This window comes from Eptesicus fuscus, chromosome 5 (assembly GCF_027574615.1).
Source record: "Eptesicus fuscus isolate TK198812 chromosome 5, DD_ASM_mEF_20220401, whole genome shotgun sequence".
Taxonomy (NCBI): domain Eukaryota; kingdom Metazoa; phylum Chordata; class Mammalia; order Chiroptera; family Vespertilionidae; genus Eptesicus; species Eptesicus fuscus.
In genome coordinates this window covers 47,977,100-47,989,946 of record NC_072477.1, presented here as the reverse complement: position 1 = coordinate 47,989,946, position 12,847 = coordinate 47,977,100, and the positions used below count along the sequence as shown (strand labels likewise).

General features: G+C 42.7%; 1 protein-coding gene across 2 annotated transcripts in view; it reads left to right on the top strand.

The window, feature by feature from the left end:
* C2CD4A (C2 calcium dependent domain containing 4A) overlaps positions 1-12,847 on the top strand; it is a 55,297-nt gene that overhangs the window by 16,630 nt on the left and 25,820 nt on the right. The window contains exon 2 of one of the 2 annotated variants that reach the window (XM_054716185.1): positions 1,378-2,660. The exons of the other annotated variant lie outside the window; for it this stretch is intronic. Coding sequence (XP_054572160.1) covers positions 1,427-2,521 — 1,095 coding nt within the window. The 5' untranslated portion in view covers positions 1,378-1,426 and the 3' untranslated portion in view covers positions 2,522-2,660. Of the gene's footprint in view, positions 1-1,377; positions 2,661-12,847 lie in introns of those variants that run through there. 2 annotated transcript variants of the gene reach the window in all.

Genomic DNA, 12,847 nt, shown 5'->3' with positions numbered 1-12,847 from the left:
TTTAATGTAATTAACAGTTGACAATTAACTTGATAACAATAACAATGAGGGAATGTGGCTGTGCCATTTGTTGTGCCCTGAGGGGTCCGGGGTAAAAAGGAAGTTACAAGTTACCCAGACATCTCACAGATGTGTTATCTTTGAGGCAAAAAGGCAAATGGGCTCAGTAAAGATCTAAGTTGATCTTTTATTTTTATTTTTTTTATTGATTTCTTTCAGAGAGGAAGAGAGAGGGATAGTTAGAAACATCGATGAGAGAGAATCATCAATCAGCTGCCTCTTGCACACCCCCTACTGGGGATGTGCCCGAAACCAAGGTACATGCCCTTGACCGGAATCGAACCTGGGACCCTTGAGTCCGCAGGCCGACGCTCTATCCACTGAGCCAAACCAGTTTCGGCCTAAGTTGATCTTTGTCAGGGAAAATATTGGCCTAGGTCAGGACATGACTACCCACTATAACCTGTTTGTAGTTAAATATTTAATTTTCAAACCATCTTTTGTGGTTATTTTAGGTCTCTGAGTTTGCAAGACTGCCACGCAGGCCTCCCCTGAGCTTGTCAGGTTAGCATGTGGCTCCTTTTGTCCACAATCCCCACAAGAAGCAGGAGAGAAAAAGAACTGGAACTCTTGAATTTGTGCAGCAGATCCAGCCACGTGGCAAAAGGAACCAGGTGGGGGGCGGGGGTAGGAGGGAAGCCTGGAGTCAAGTTACCCAGCAACCATTGGCCGGCGAACCAGGCTCCACTTATAAAGGCTCCAGCCCAACGTCCTTGGACTGCTCTACTGTATTACCCCGCCCGCGCGCCCTTTGAATTTCCCGCAGGCTGCGCGCCCCTGAGCCCCTCCTGGTAAGTGCCCCAGATAGAATCGTGGAGGTCCATCTGGCACTGGACCTCAGGTACATTCGGTGGGTCCCAAAGCCTTGCTTTAACTCCCCGGGACTCGTCTGAGGCTCTTTGCCCCTAAAAAGGGAGACCAAGCTGAGTGTCCTTGGGAGGGGGGCGGGGTAATTATTTCAATAATCAGAACTAGAGCAATAATCCAAAGATTCAGGGAATGATTGCACAAGCATCGAGGACAGCGCGAGGCCAACATTTTGAAAGTCTCTGCCTTAGGCCAGCGAGGGCGGATCAGATTAAAGCAATAAGTCCCGAAATGTTCATGACTACTGAACGGAGACCGGACAAATGAAAAACGATTGTCAGGCACCAAAACATAGTTTTCAATAGCAGCGTGGGGGCGGCGGTGGGGGCACAGTTTGCCTAGTCCCGAAAGAGGGAGGAGAAGGCACCCCAAAAGTAGAAGAAAGGAGATAGGAATTGCTGTGCCCTGCAGGGCTCACGCTGACAATCCGTGTGCGCTTGTGCGTTGCAGGCTGACCAGCTCCAGCCGAGGGTAGCCCAGATCCGGCACCTGCCTCCGGATGTGGTGCCTGGAGCGGCTCGGCTTAGGTCCGGAGCGCCTCCTGCGGGGCGGGAACGGACGTCTCCAGGGTTGGGCCAGAAGAACCACTGCCAACACGCCCGCCCAGTGTGCAAACGTGCTCACCCCAGACCGCATCCCAGATTTCTGCATCCCCCCACGATTCGCGCCCTGCCCCGTGCTGGCTGCACACCGGGACTCGTGGGTTAAAAAAGCAGGAACTGACGACGGCGCGGGGCGCACGGACTGGGACCCGCGCTCACAGGCCGCGCTCTCGCTGCCTCACCTGCCCCGCGCGCGCACCGCCTACGGCTTCTGCACACTCCTGGAGAGCCCGCACACCCGCCGCAAGGAGTCGCTCTTCCTCGGGGACCCCGGAGCCCCGGCGCTCCTGCAGCCGCCTGTGCTCCGCCCGCGGGCCCACACCTACGGCGGCAGCGGAGACGCCCCCCTCTGGTCCCGCTTCACCCCACCCGCAGCACTCGGCGGCTCCCGCCCGCCCCGGAACGCGCTCGTCCCGCAGCCCCGCGGCCACCGCCCCCTGCGCGCCCCCAAAGGGCTGCTGAGCCGCGCGCTGCAGGCCCGGAGGAGTCACGGCCTGGCCCGCACCCGCTCGGTGTCCAGCGGGGACCTGGACGGGGAGCGCTGCTCCAGCTCGGCGTCCCGCTCCGCGTCCCCTCCGTCGGACTCCGGCTCGCGACCCGAGTTCCTGGAGGCCGAGGGCACCGTGGCCCTGGGTCGCGCCGGCGGCGCCCTGCGCCTGGCCGCCGAGTACAGTCCGGCCAGCGGGCACCTGCGCCTCCGGCTGCTCCGCCCCGAGGGCCCGACCGGAGGAGCCTCAGACCCCTGCGCCGTGGGCTGCCGCGTCAGCCTGGTCCTGCAGCCGCCCGGCAAGACGCGCCAGCAGCGCAGCGCCGTGGTCCGGCGGAGCCGCAAGGCCGTCTTTGACCAGGACTTCTGCTTCGACGGGCTGTCGGAGGACGAGGTGCGCCGCCTGGCCGTGCGCGTCAAGGCCGAGGCCAAGGGCCGCGGCCTGAAGCGGGGCCGCCTGCTGGGCCAGGGCGAGCTGCTGCTGGGCTCCCTGCTGCTGCTCTGAGGGCGCTCAGGCCCTGCCCGCGGGGCGCTTTCTGCCCGCTGGGGACTCTCGGACACTTGACAGCCGTTTTGTACAAAATAAACGTGTATTTATTCTTCCACCGAGGCCTTTGTTTAAGTCCAATATTGGCAGAGATGATAGTGGCTTAATTATCACAGGAAAGGATGTGATATTTTGTGTGGATACCTTCAAAATTCATTTTAGCAAGTGGTATGGTGTTCTGCAGTAGGGTTTCCCAATGCAGACAGCAGATTCATTGCATTTCTTTTGTTCCCCACAGTAATATTGGGAGATAATGAATTACATGACGTATTAAAACTAGAGGGTGCCTTGGTGATCTATTTGCTCCATTCTCTTCATTTTACCGTTTGTTCATTCCACAACATCCACTGAACCCATCTTAGAGGATGTATTACTTTTGAAGCATTGTTTAAGACCCTGGATAAGAAAATGAGGCCAAGAGAGGTGAAGTGGCTTGCCCAAAGTCAACAGAGAATTGTTAGGAATTCCTAGGTGATACTCTTGGCAACATCTTGTTGGAAAAGCACTGGAGGAATTAAAACCATTTTCGTATTCTAAGCTAAACAGCATTGTAACCTCATTTCATAGATGAGGATATTGAGGCACAGAATAAGAGTGAGTCAGGATTTACACCTGAGTAAATGTTGTACTCATTAATCTCAGTAAGTAGTACCACAGTGTCTCAATGGGTTATCTCAGTAATGTTGTGAGAATGCAGCTTATACCTAAAATTGTGGACTCTGAGGTGGGTCTCCTCACATTCCTCACCCTCTAGGAAACCAAATCAGTTAAATGAATAATTTATCTCATGCTAATGACTTCAGGCATTGAGATGAGCTGAGTCTAAGGCTCTAAACTTTAGGGTGGCGGAGGGCAGGGACTGCGTGAGGTTGGTCCCAGCAGTAAGCTAACCAGCGGCCAATTCCGAGAGGAATTGGGCTCCCTCTTCCCTCCTGTCTGGGTCCGGGCTACGGGTGAACCAGATTCAGGGCTGTCAGTGCATGTCAACTCTGGTTCTCAACCTTTTTAATGCCGACCCTGCTAGCGGTTCTCAACCTGTGGGTTGAGAAACGCTGCTGTAGAGCCTAAGACCATCGGAAAACACAGATATTTATATTACGATTCATAACAGTAGCAAAATTACAGTTATGAAGTAGCAACAAAAATAATTTTATGGTTGGGGGTCACCACAACATGAGGAACTGTATTAAAGGGTTGCAGCATTGAAAAGGTTGAGAACCACTGCTTTAGAGTCTAAAGAGAAAGCTAACTGGCCTCCAAAGAGAAAGGGATGCCAGCCATAATAGCACCATGTATGCTAATGTGCCAAGGCAGGGAGTCAAGAGTGTATCTATAACATTGTCCTACCTCTGGCTTTTGATAATAATAACTAGAGGCCTGGTTCATGAATTCGTGCACAGGTGGGATCCCTCTGCCTGGCCAGTGATTGGGGGTGATCCGTTTGGGGGAGTAGACAGGGGGAGGGTGGCGGGGGGGCAGGACACTGCGTGAGGTTGGTCCCAGCAGTAAGCTAACCAGCGGCCAATTCCGAGAGGAATTGGGCTCCCTCTTCCCTCCTGTCTGGGTCCGGGCTACGGGTGAACCAGATTCAGGGCTGTAAGGGCCCCAGCAGCAAGGTCTGGGTCAGTGCACATCATAGCTACCTGCCTGTGGTCCAGTCATTCTGGTCGTTCTGGTCATTCAGTCATAAGGTCACTTAGGCTTTTATATATATAGATAGGTTTACTATGTTATAAAGAATGATTTTTCTTCATCCATCACATTCACTGCCAATCAGGCATATTTCTTCCTTTCTTATGCATATAGGAGGAAATGTGCCTTAAGTGAGGGTTGAAAATATTTAAATATGTGGTGTGGTGTTAAAGATAACTACTCATCAGTCTTGATTCAGAAATGGTTTCTGCTTTCATTAAACTGTTGACAGTTTTATTCATTGATGCTCATGAAAAATGCTGTTTTAGAAAAGTTTCCATTTCAGTCACAACTCTGGTATAAAATGAAAATGGATTATTGTGATGGGTATTTATAATGACAGTCATTAAACAAATGTGAAGAATAAGTGAGAATTCATTAGCTGTCAAAATCAACCACATCCAGAAACTAGAAGTGGTTACCAAATGAATGATGATATAACAGTAGTTCAGATCATGTGCTCTTCTATCTACTCTAAGTCACCATTTTTAGGCCTTCAAGGCAACAATTATTTTTAAAATGATTAACCTTCATGATTTTAGAACTTGTAACTAATACTGACTTCACATATATAGTATTTAAAAGGAAAATTAATGGAGAGTGAAAACCATTTGGCTAATTCAAGATTATTGTGAGGTTTTATTTTTCTTGGTGTGTGTGTGTGTGTGTGTGTGTGTGTGTGTGTGTTTCCCAAATAAAAGCAGATCACTTTGATGGCTTAAATAGTAAAATCTTACTACAGAAAACATTGCAATCACCATTGTCACTAGATTATATATAAGTAATAGTTTGGTGGCAGAAGTGTCATTTTATTAAGAAGGTAAATCAATGCATTTCAGAAACCTAAATTTTCCATGAAATAATAGTGGGCTTTTCCAGATTTCCACTAATGTCAAGTTATGGTTGGTCAAATAATGTGAAAGCCTAATCAATATAATTTTTAAATGACTAAAATATAATCAGAAATCACAAAACCAGGAGTTTTAAAGAACAGTAAGAATCATTTTGTACAAATTCATGTAAAATATAAAAGGACCAGAGAGGCAAATTGTGGATAGTTTCCTCTTCAACCTTGGATCACTAGGAGAAACATTTTCACATAATTTATTTTACATCACTGAACTAATTTGAATTTTTTGCATTTCAGAAATCATATTTGCAATAAATTTTTTATGGTAACATCAGCCTTTGGGGGACAAATTTAAATTTGATTTATGCTTTGCTGCCCTCTACTGGATCCTTCATGTGTTTTGTAAGGGGGTCTGTCTCCTCAGTATTATTAGACCATCTCAACTGAATATAAAGAAGGATCTAGTGCCAGAACCCAATGACTTGAAGATGTGTGCTAATGCAAGATGATAATGAAGATTCGCATCGCAAAATAACAAGTGTCCTTGTGTTTGTCTGGTCTGTACTTTGGGGTTTCCCTAAGAATACCTTCTTAGATAGAGTATCTGCCTTGCAGCTTTTCCAGCCTTTATCCACTGGTAAATTCTGGTGGTAAATTCTGGGGAGGGGAGGCATTACCCAATGATTAAATCTCAGTCTTTTCTTGGGCCTTTGTCCCTGGATTGTGACCTTAACAAATTTTGTTGTTGTTATTTTTTACTTTTTCCTCTCTAGGTGAGATGGGAAGCATAGATAGGTTGGAGTTGAGTAATTGCTCTTCTCCCCAAGTCAATAAGGTTTTGGTAAAATCTTTTCTACTGTAGACTAAGCTTTGTTAGAGATAACGCACTGGGAGTTTTTCAAAATGGTTACTACTAAGGTTTTTGCTTACCTCTTCACCATTGAGAACCTGGTGGAGTTCCTGGAGGTAAAAGTATGCTACCCACACCTTCCCACAATCCTAATGTCTATTCAATAGCTTTTGGGGGGAAAACATTGTTTTATTGATGTCAGAGAGGAAAGGAGAGGGAGAGATAGATAGAAGCATCAGTGATGAGAGAGAATCATTGATTGGCTGCCTCCTGCATGCCCCCAGTGATCGAGCCCGCAACACTGGTATGTGCCCTGACCAGGAATTGAACTGTGACCTCCTGGTTCATAGGTTGACATCAACCACTGAGCCACCTTGGCCAAGCTCAATAGCTTTAAAGTTCAATGAGTCACTGATTTTCTTTCCCAAAGCCATTAATTTTATCTTTTAAAACCAATACAAGTAAAAATGATCTACCTTTTTAATAGGATCACATCTTGGAAGAATCAATTAAAGGAAATAACAATTATATCATTAGAGAAAAGTCTGAATGGAGATAGGACTGGTAGACACTTGTTTTTCTTCTAGGTAGGTTAATAGAGATAACCTTTGTTAAGGAGTCAACAATCCCTCCTTTCCTTTCTGTGTCACCCTGCAGCTGCTGGAGCAGAAATATGAGCTCTTTAGTGACATCAGAGCTAGACAGGGCTACAGATCCAGTTTCTATCAGTCATTAGTCAAAAAGCCACTTCATTCACAAATCTGGTATTAAATAATGGGCCCTGGGTACTCTGTAGCAACTCTACAAGTGTTGATTGTTGATAGCAAATTTATTTTTTAAGAAGAGTTTGTATTCAAACTTGGAGGAATATGAATTCCAGATCTCAGCTGTCATTTCTATCTGTGTCTCTGGGTCATATTAAATAGCCTTTCCAAATGTCATTTCTTCATTAGTAAAGAGGCAGTAATATTACCTACCACATGGGTTTTTTTGTGAGGGTTAAAGGAAATAATGTATTCAAAGTCCTCAAAGTAATTCCCTGTTATGTAGAACTACTCAATAAATATTAGGACTTTTCATAATGGATGGTGTTACAGGACTTTTCCCCAAACTTCTAGAATATCCAATAGGTGCATATCCTGTAGCTGAGATCCTATAACTAAGAGATTTAATAGATAAGTTATACTTGTATGAATCATTTGAGAAACATTACAAAGTACCAAAGTCTGTGTTACAAACAACAGTACTATAGGCAAGGATTCTTAAAAAGACAGAATTGGGTTCTGACTAGGTGGATCAGTTAATTGGAGCATCCTCCCACACACCAAAAGGTTGTGGGTTCAATTCCTGGTCAGGGCACATACCTAGGTTATGGGTTCAATTCTTAGTTGAGGTGCAAAAGAGAGGTACCCAATCAATGTTCCTCTCTCACATCAATGTTTCTCTCTCTCTCTCTCTCTCTCTCTCTCTCTCTCTCTCTCCCTTCCTCCCTCCCTCTCTCTTGTGAGGATTTTTTTTTAAAAAAAAAAACATAATCGGGAAATGAAAAAGGTTCTGACATTTATTTCATACTCACCATATCCCCAACACTACACTAGAGACACATTAATTATTAGATCCCTTTGTTCCACAGATGTGTGAGGAAGGACTTTAACTCCTGACGCTCAGAGAAGGTGCATGTTCACACAGCTGGTAAAGGGGAAGCCAATGATTTGGAACCAGATGAGTATGAACACAAAGCCTCTGCTAGACCTTGGGTACCACCAAGAGGTGGGCTGGATTTGGTTTTAAAGATAAAAGAGAGAATGGTAGCCTTAGAAAAAGAACTAAGTTTTGGATCCAAGACACATAAAATGTGTTCTTGAAACACTGCTTTTTGGGTCCCCAACAGCTCCTGGGAGCACCTTTGGTGATCATATTGCCATGTGCTAAGAACTTTGACTTGCTGACTTCTTAGCACATAAAACTAAAATACAGATATCATTGTGCCTTGCAACAATTAGAAGACAGCAGCTCATCCTATGTCAACAGGTATGATTTATTCACTCATAATATCACATTACCCGTGGATAACACTATTTCTCCATCTTTTTTATTTTTATTTTATTGATTTCAGTGAGGAAGGGAGAGGGAGAGAGAAATAGAAATCATCAATGATGAGAGAGAATCACTGATGGACTGCCTCCCCACTGGGGATTGAACCTGCAACCCAGGCATGTGCCCTGACCAGGAATTGAACCAGGACCTCCTGATTCATAGGTATTTGCTCAACCACTGAGCTATGCCAGCTGGGCTATTTCTCCATCTTTTAAGAACATTTTACTGCATGATTAACTATGTAAGTAAAAGGCTGGAAGTTTGAGCTTTTCTGAAAAGTTGATATATCAAAGCCTTATGTTCAAGAAAAAATGACTAGTTTTGAACCAAGATAGATATATTACGTTTTATTTTATGTAACCCATTTCTCTAAGCTTGAGACTTTCTTTATTAGACCAAAGTCCCGAAATTTGACAATTATTTACCATCCTTAAACATTTTAAAACACTTCCAACATCAACTTGAAGAAGCAAGTTCATGAAGAATAATAGAACTTAAAACTACAAGTCAACTTAGAAACAAGTTGCTCAGTACCCTTATTTTATAGATGAAAAAAGTAAGATCAAAGAGTGAAAGGTTTCTCCAGTATGATATTGCCAGTTAGTGGATTTCTTGATTCCCAAACTAGAGCTTTCATATGCCATAATACTAACTACACCGGTGAACAGTTAGGTTTTTGTATAATTAAAGAACGTTTTGAAAAATGATGACCACCAAAACACAACCATTCTTCTGCCACTCTGATCTAAATAATTTTTTTCTTTGTCCACTACTTACTTTCCCATCCTTGTTTATAAGTATACCTACTTTTATATGGTTCCAAGAATATTTTTTCTATTTTTAATTTATGGTTATAATTAAGAGTTGCTCATATTTTTATTTGTCTTTGGTACCATAGCCTTTGAACTATGTATATAATAATTAATGTATAAATTTCCTTATTTTGAGGTGTTTTTTTTTTCACTCTCCCCAATTTATTTACTCTTTTTTTTCTTCTTTTGATTTTTTTCCTCAGAATAAATTCTAAGTGATGAGATTTCAAGATCAAAGGCTATGATCATTGCTATAGCTCCTAATACACATTGATAAGTTGCCTTTTTTCTTTTATAAAGTAAAATGGGGAAAGGAAGGACGGTGAGGGGAGGGAGAGAAAATTCCTAAACTTAATGGCTTGTGATTGTAAAGAACCTAATCTGTTTGTAGAGGGCACAGAATGCCCAGAGATAACATGGCAAGTGAAAAGGAATAAGGAAGGTTTGGTTGCTATGGTAAATAAGACTATTACTGTTATACATTAATGGGTTTAGGAACTCTTTTTGAAAGGATTCCCTGGCTTGTGTTGCTTCCAATCAAGGACCTCCCCTCTCTCTCACATCAAGGTCTGGTTTACACACCAGCATCCAAAGAGCAAAAATGCTATTTGTGTTGGAATTTTTAAAAAACAAAAAAACAAAAAAGACTTCCTTTAATTATTGTTTTGTTAAGTGCCCACTTAAATGCCTGGAGAGAAAACCAGGAAGAACAGAATTAGCTCAAATGCATCAAACTCAGTTTTAAATAATCTGAGGAGAATAAACTAATTCCATTGCAAATATGATTTTAGACTTATGCTTTTTAAATCTAATTTTCATTGTGAATGTGACTGGTATATTTTCCCATTGCTGTATTTAACCAGGGAGGTTTTGTGCATTTACTGACGCTTTTCATTTGTATGAAAGGTGCAGATTTTGGCAGGTAGTGAGGGGAAATATGTACTTTAACAGATTTGGGGTATCCTTTATGGACCTCATTATAGAAAGACAAGAGTTTGAAACTTACAAACTGAACTGAAATGTCAGATATTTCACAATCATTAATTAAGCTGTCACCCCTGGCCAACCCAATGATATTAAATTACAATGTCAACAGTGTTGTAGGAGTGCTCTGCTTTCCAAACACCTGAGTAATCTCAGTCCTAAAAGGGATGGTCATAGGTGTTTGTGGAGCACCAAGTATGAGCTCAGCAACTGTGTCAGGCACCGTTGGATATATTAACAATGCAGCGTGTTTAGTGATATTGAAGAAAGAGTAAAACACTCTGGTTCTATACTCCATGAGCAAGTCACTTCCTCTTTGGCCTTTACTGCAGGAGTGCTATGGCAAAAGAATAGTAAGGTTTGGGCTGCGGGATAGAAGGGGGAAAGAGCTCTGTGATTGATTAGCTATGCCTGCATCCTGTATCAATTCACAAGGAAGTGTGGATACTACTACTACTACTACTACTACTACTACTACTTACTCACTCTGGGCTCTTGAGTTCTAGGCTCTGATATTCCTTGATGTTAATGAAGAGAAGATTCTTGCTCTAAGTAACTTTAAATTAGTTTGGGAAAATAAGGAATTACAATGAATAAATCAAGATGGATTCATTATAAGGGCTAATTTGAATGGTACAGATGATAAATGTCAAAATCCAGAGAATAGGAAAATCAATAAAGACTTGGGACAATCAAGAATATTTTCTTGGAGGAAAGAACATTGGAGTTGGGTCTTGAGGAACAGGACATGATAATAATAATATAAATAATTTAGAATTCACATATCATTTTGGCTATATTATCAAATTTTGAGAGGATTTCAAGTGCTTTTTATATTTTCAGGATGTTTTTTATTTACAGTTCACAATCATTATAATATTTAATCTTCACAATAATCCTGGAGGTAGGTATCATTAGCCATAGCATACAAATGAGGAGCCTGCAGTTTAGTAATGATAAATCGCTTTTTCAAGAAACAGTACATTAATAAAGGACATAGTGGGGAAATAGCCGTATAGTCTAGACCAGTGGTCGGCAAACTCATTAGTCAAACTTTGCTACAGATCCCCTGCAAAACCTTTATTCAGACATTCACTTTGCTTGTTCCTTACCTGAGGTCCCTGCTGAGTTGTTGATCATATGATCCCTTCCTTGCCTTGGTGTGGCTGGGGTACGAGATACTATTGACTGATCACAGCAGCCTCTCTCTTTTCATGTTGAGTTTTTCTATAGCAAATTCTCGGCCTCCTCCTGAAAGAGCTTTTGCTTCCTGTATAAAGCCATATTCTTAAGATTCTTACATTTTCCTCGGTAAAAGTAAAACATTTTGACTTAGAGCAGTGGTTCTCAAACTTTTTAATGCCACGACCCTTTAATACAGTTCCTCATGTTGTGGTGACCCCCAACCATAAAATTATTTTCGTTGCTACTTCATAACTGTAATTTTGCTACTGTTATGAATCGTAATGTAAATATCTGTGTTTTCCGATGGTCTTAGGCCAGGGGTCCTCAAACTTTTAAACAGGGGGCCAGTTCACTGTCCCTCAGACCGTTGGAGGGCCGGACTATAGGTAAAAAAGAAAAACTATGAACAAATTCCTATGCACACTGCACATATCTTATTTTGGAGTAAAAAAACAGAACGGCAAAAACACCCGTATGTGGCCCGCGGGCTGTAGTTTGAGGACACCTGTCTTAGGCGATCCTGCTAGCGGTTCTCAACCTGTGGGTCACGACCCACAGGTTGAGAACCGCTGCTGTAGAGCCTAAGACCATCAGAAAACACAAATATTTACTTTATGATTCATAACAGTAGCAAAATTACAGTTATGAAGTAGCAACAAAAATAATTTCATGGTTGGGGGTCACCACAACATGAGGAACTGTATTAAAGGGTTGTGACATTAAAAAGGTTGAGAACCACTGACTTAGAGTAACAAGTTGTTGTAGGGAACTTTTGATAGAAAGACACATAATCAATATTCCCTTCTTTAATTGGTATCCCAGGCCTCAAAACAAAAGCCTAAATGGAAGACAATCTCTTTCAAAGCCTTTGTAACCTTCTAAAACCTACACTTGCATTTCTCTCTCTTTCTACTCAACTTTACCTGACCTCCTTAATAAGCTACCTTTTCTTCAAGGTTTTCTCAGGGAAAAAAAAAACAATCCCACTGTAAAATGACTAGGCCAGAAAGAGATTTATAGAAGGCAAATTAAAACTCTGGTCTAGAGCTGAATCAAGGGCTATAATTAAGAAGTTTCCTGAACTTCAAAACACAGGCAAAATATTGCTACAGAATTCAAATATTGTTAGATACTTATTGTCCTGAACTATAGATCTATCCTAACTAGTTCAATTATTTTTAGTCCCTCAGGTGGAAAATTATATTTTAAAATATCAAGGTAAAAAAAGAAAAAATATCCCAGCTGTATAAAATTTTAATAAATAGAAAATATACTACATAAGATAGTTTCAGAAGTCTTTTTTAGATCAAATTAGATTCAAGTTTGTAAAGTAACAATATAATGTTATGTATTTGTAACCCAAATTAAAAGTAAAATAATTTTTTAAAAAAATTGGTAAACTAAAGATTAAAAAATAAAGTTCAAATAATTTCAATCAGTATTCTGGGGTGAACCGAATCTTATATAATAAAAGCCTAATATGCAAATTGTCCCCCTCGACCAGGAGTTTGACTGGGAGTTTGACCACTCACTATGATGTGCGCTGACCATCAGGGGGCGGTGTGGAACATGGCGGGTGTCAGTGATGTGGTGCTGGCAGCGGGCAGCAGTGGAGGTTGGCTCCAATGGGCCCCGACAAGAGCAGGACCATGGCGGGATGGTGAAGCAGGTGAGAGGGCGGCACCAAGCCAAGGCAGACTGTAACAGGGAACTGGGGGTGTGTGGCGTTGACCAATCTCCCATGGTGCCCAGGTGGGGGCTGCGACCTCTCACTAGCTACCTGGGGGCGGGGGTGTTGGGGACGGAGGTGCAGT